General features: G+C 24.2%; 1 protein-coding gene across 2 annotated transcripts in view; it reads left to right on the plus strand.

Annotated features, from left to right (window-relative positions):
- Window positions 1–5,000, plus strand: part of LOC101236989 (uncharacterized) — a 127,051-nt gene that overhangs the window by 83,440 nt on the left and 38,611 nt on the right. For both annotated transcript variants that reach the window (XM_065804152.1, XM_065804151.1), the window contains exon 19: window positions 2,852–3,568. In XM_065804152.1, the coding sequence (XP_065660224.1) occupies window positions 2,852–3,568 (717 nt within the window). The remainder of the gene's footprint in view (window positions 1–2,851; window positions 3,569–5,000) is intronic.

The raw sequence follows: 5,000 nt of genomic DNA on the forward strand, positions 1-5,000 counted from the left end.
TTTGAAAACTTAAAATAACACTGCTTCCCTGCAACTATCAGGGTAAATTTTGGTCCAGTAATTATTTAGCTTTTTACTGTTATTAGGTTTAAACCAATACTGTTTTTGTTTTGGAGGTTTTTTTACATTAAGAGGAAATAGTCACTTTAAGTTATCCCCATTTATCCCCATTTATGCCTTTATTAAATAAAGGCATAAATGGGGATATCTGATAAGATTCAATCAATTTTTACTTAATAAAATTTTATTTTGCCTAAAAACATGAATATTTAAATAAATATTCATGTTTTTAATTAAATTAATCATTCATAACATTTTAGAATTTGTGTTTTAGTCTAAAATTTTCTATATTTCACTTGAAAGAATTCAAAATAGTAGAATATTTAAAAATGTTCAAATATAGTATGAGCTGCTCAGAGATAGTAAATGAAATGACAAAATTTTAAAACTCACTGGGATTAAAAAACATATTCAAAACCTTATTTGGAGTATGATGTAGAAGTTTGTTGTCACAAGTTTATATTTTCATCATGTGTAATAAACCTTTACATTTCAAATAGAGCAGAAACACATTATTTTTTATTTATTTTTATTTAACTAATTAATTTCTACTTATTTGTGGTTAAACCTTCTCTCAACTCTATAACTCCGAAACAAGAACCTAACCTAAAGAGCAATAAGTGTGATACTTTATCTTCCACTTAGGAAGTGGATAGATAAAGTATCACACTTATTAATCATAAACATTTCAGACTTTAAGTATAAATGTGTAAATGATAGAAGCACAGAAAATTATATAAAACTGCAGAAATAAAAATATATAAGTTTCTAAACTACTGCTTTTACAGACAAATCAGATTTTTTCAGTGTCATAGAAGTCAGATTAGAAGTTTACAAATGGATATCAGTGGGAGCTAGTTGGAATGGGAGGAGCAAGGAGCAACAAGAGCAATAGTTTTTTAATTAAAATAGTTTACTCTATTTACTCTTGTGGAATCATTAAAGTAGATATCTACAACTGCAAATGTTTAAAAATTAATTGTAGAAATCATTGAAATCTTGATTTTGGATATTTTAAAAATATTTTTTACATCTTAAAATAAATACAAAAGTTACTTATAAAGCCTGACTAATTGTTAAATGTTAATTTTTTATTTATTAATAAAAATCAGATCAGATACTTTACTTAGATACTTGAGGAAGTTTTTTCATATATTAGTTGAACTGTTTTATTAGCGCCAGTTGTTTGAAAATGCTTTTCAATAGGCATAAATGCTAGTCCTCAAACACACACACAAATAACTAAAAAATAATAACAATAATAACTAAAATAATAATAATAATAACTAAAAAAATGACTAATTAAAAGTTTGAATTGAAAAAAAAAATTTTTATCAAATTTTTATCTTAGAGTTTTTGTTCAAATTTTTTTATCTTTAAGTCAAAGTCATAATGTTTATTAATTGTTTTTGTGTTCATTGATTGTCTTCATGTTAATTATTAAATTTTTAAATATTTGTTTTTTTTTTTCACTATCATAGATTATTTAATTATTGTAATGATTTTGGGTTGCACGATTTGCTAATTTTCTTACACTTTTGATTGGTTAACATATTTTGAATGAGGTATCTATAAGTGTAAGAGTTTTTTGAAGAATATTGTTGTTTTGTTGGTTTAAAAAAATTTTTTAATAAAGTATACTCTTTCTGATTGTCTTGGGTTTCTTTATGTTAAATAAACCCAAGACAATCAGAAAGTACATATTTGGTTTTATATGTCTTAAAAAGAAATTTATTAGAACTTTTGTGTTTCTATTAGAATTTTAATTTATTGCGTTTTCATGTTTTCTTATGGTGGTATAGGAAGTGATTTAATTATTTTTATGTTGTATAGTAGATCTACAATTTTAATATCATATCATCAAAAAAATATTGGTGCTTTACAAATTTGGGTATGGTTGGGTTTTGGCTATTTGCAGTAAATCCTTTTTTACTGCAGTATGGAATAGCATAAGTGAAGCATAAGTGGCGATAATGTTGGTTTGACGGAATAAACTAGTTATTAGTGGTGATCCTCATCGAAACTCCAGTAATAATAGGTGCGACTCTGAGGAGATGTTTATTACTTAATCACAACACAAATTATGTTTACACATAAGCATTAATGTTTTTTTTCCATTCTGAGGCCTTACATTGTTGTATGCATACTTTTTATTTTGTAATCTATTTTTTGTTTTATACGTTTTTGTTTGGTGATATATTTGTTGTATATCATTGTTCATTTTAGTGTTTCTAAAAAAATTTAAAAAATTTACAATGATAAATTTTTTTATTATTGTAAGTACTGTTTGGGTGCATTGTTCGTCTTATTTATTTTTAAATATTCCTCTATTTATCTTTATTTTTGTCTTGACAGCTGTCAAAATATGCTTTGTTCAAAAAATAATTCTCCTTTATTCTAATGTACTTCATTTCTTCCCTCAGATGTTCACTGCTTGTGTATGACCATTTTGCAAATTTATATGCCAAAGTTTTTAAATAATTGTCTTTGTGTTCATTAATTGTCTTCATCTTTATTATTCAGTGTGAAGAATTTTAATAAAACTCTAAATTTTAAATTAAAAAAAAATTTGTCATATTATAATGTCTGTACTCTTACTTGCATTTTTTAGTACACAATTTTAAATAAATTTTTTTGTATCAACAATAAATTTTGATGAGAAATACAAAAAGAAAATTAAATCTAAAAAAGTAATTATAAACATTAAAGTATTCTTAATAAATAAATGGTTTTTTCTATTTACAAACTAATTATAAATAATTTCTTCAATTTTTTAATAATTTTTTTATAGAATGTTAGAATGAAGGTTATGGCATACACCTGGGATTCTATTCGATCACAAAACATCCTCTCAGAAACTCAAAGTCTTTCTTTTTCTGATGTGGATGGTCATCAAATAAATGTAAACAACAGTTCACAACCAATAAGAATTATTATCAAAAATATCCCAGAAAAAATGACTGGTAAAAATATATCATTATCAATGCCTAATGATATATATCAAGTTAAGCTACCAATAGCATTAGATTGCAATTTACTCCTAAAGTTTGCGTTTAAAAATGATGAAAATAGTTTAACAAATCTCATTGTTTATCTCCAGTATGGAAAAATTGCATCAAAACTAGATTACGATATTTTGCTGAATATTTCTGCTAAACATGGCATTGTCATGACAAAAAGCAGTTTACCTGTTTCTAATACAACAAACAATGTTAGCATTAATTTTTCTAATGTTTTGGTGAGAAACCAAGATGTTTATCTCCTTGATGATGGCACATTAGTATTATGGAATTTTTCTAACTCAACATATTCTTTTCTTAATAAAACTGAATTGCATTTATTGTTTTCATATGTCGGTCCAATACCTGATAAAAAACTAGATACGAATCCATATACTTTTGATGAAGCAGAGTCTTATGGGACATTTGACTATGAAATGAAATCATTTTGTGCAGAATGTAATTATTGGAATAAAGATGGCAATAAATGGATGTCTGATGGATGTCAGGTAAAAGTTGTTAACAAAATATGTTTTTTTAATTTAAATACAATTTAGATGTTATTTGAAAAATCAAAAATTTTTGCTGTTGTCAGTATTTTATCAGGAAGATATCAAATTGTTTATATTACTTATAAAAAACAATTTTTTTTTCTAAATATAGATAGTAAAAAAATTTATTCACTATAGCAATTCAGAATTATATGGTGCTGTTGTTGTTTTTGTTATTGTTGTTGTTGTTATCATTATTTTTATTACTGTTATTATTATAGTATTTGTTTTTATTAAACTTGTTTTTAATATATTTTTTTAATTATCATTTTTACCAGATTTTTTAGGTTCTATTTGTAACATGATAATCTTATTAAAATAAATTTTATTATGCATCAATTAACTTAATGATCACTCCCGGAAGCCATATATCAAATTAACTTACTCACCACTTCAGGATATCAAATCATATATCAAATTCATTAACATGGATATGAAATCATATCAGGATATCAAATCATATACAAAATTCATATATCAGTTCATATATCAAATTCATTGTAAAATCAGCCCTGCAGGTTGTGTTTTGTTATAAAATTATTAATATTTAATAAGAAAAAATTTTTTATAGAAAAAAAATAATTTTTAAAGAATGCCAGAAAGATAGTAATAATATAAATAATGATGAACAACATAACATTGAGATATAAGTTTTTAACAAGAGAAAATATTTGTGATCAACTTTTTTTGTCAACTTCCAGAGCCTTAATTCAACTTGAAATAATTTTTTAGTTTAACAAATCACAATAAGATAGATATTTGAGTGTTTTTATTACAAAGAATACAAATATTTATTTGGTCTTCACCTTGCATGAAATGTCACTGACAACATGTTACTGAAATAGTCATCAATGGGGGCTTAAGTATGTAGATTGTCTGAGGTTTGTATTTTACCAAGTGCTAGATACATAGGACTTTTAAAATGAAAAAAATAAAATCATAGCTTTTTAAGTTTTTTTTAACCATTCTATAAGGGAAAAGTTTTAGTTGTTTGGTATTTTACCTGCACCGTATTCATAAAGATTTTTTTAATGACTATAATTTTTTTTGTCTAAATAAACTTTTTATTATTTTTTTAATTTTTAAAATTAAAAAAATTTTATTTTTAAAAATTTTATTTTTTTGTTTCATTCAAAAGATAAGGTTTTAGAATACACACACGATGAAAAAATTATTTCATTGTGTGTGTTTAGAATACACACACGATGAAAAAATTATTTCATTGTGTGTTTAGAATACACACATGATGAAATAATTTATTTTTTAAAGTCTAGTATTATTGTTGGTTTGCATTTATAGACATTTTTGCACGGGTTTTACTTTTTCAGTAAATATTTGCTTTAAAAAAACTGAGTGATGTAAATACGGATCTGATACAAAAACTGACATT

This window comes from Hydra vulgaris, chromosome 08, assembly GCF_038396675.1.
Source record: "Hydra vulgaris chromosome 08, alternate assembly HydraT2T_AEP".
NCBI lineage: Eukaryota > Metazoa > Cnidaria > Hydrozoa > Anthoathecata > Hydridae > Hydra > Hydra vulgaris.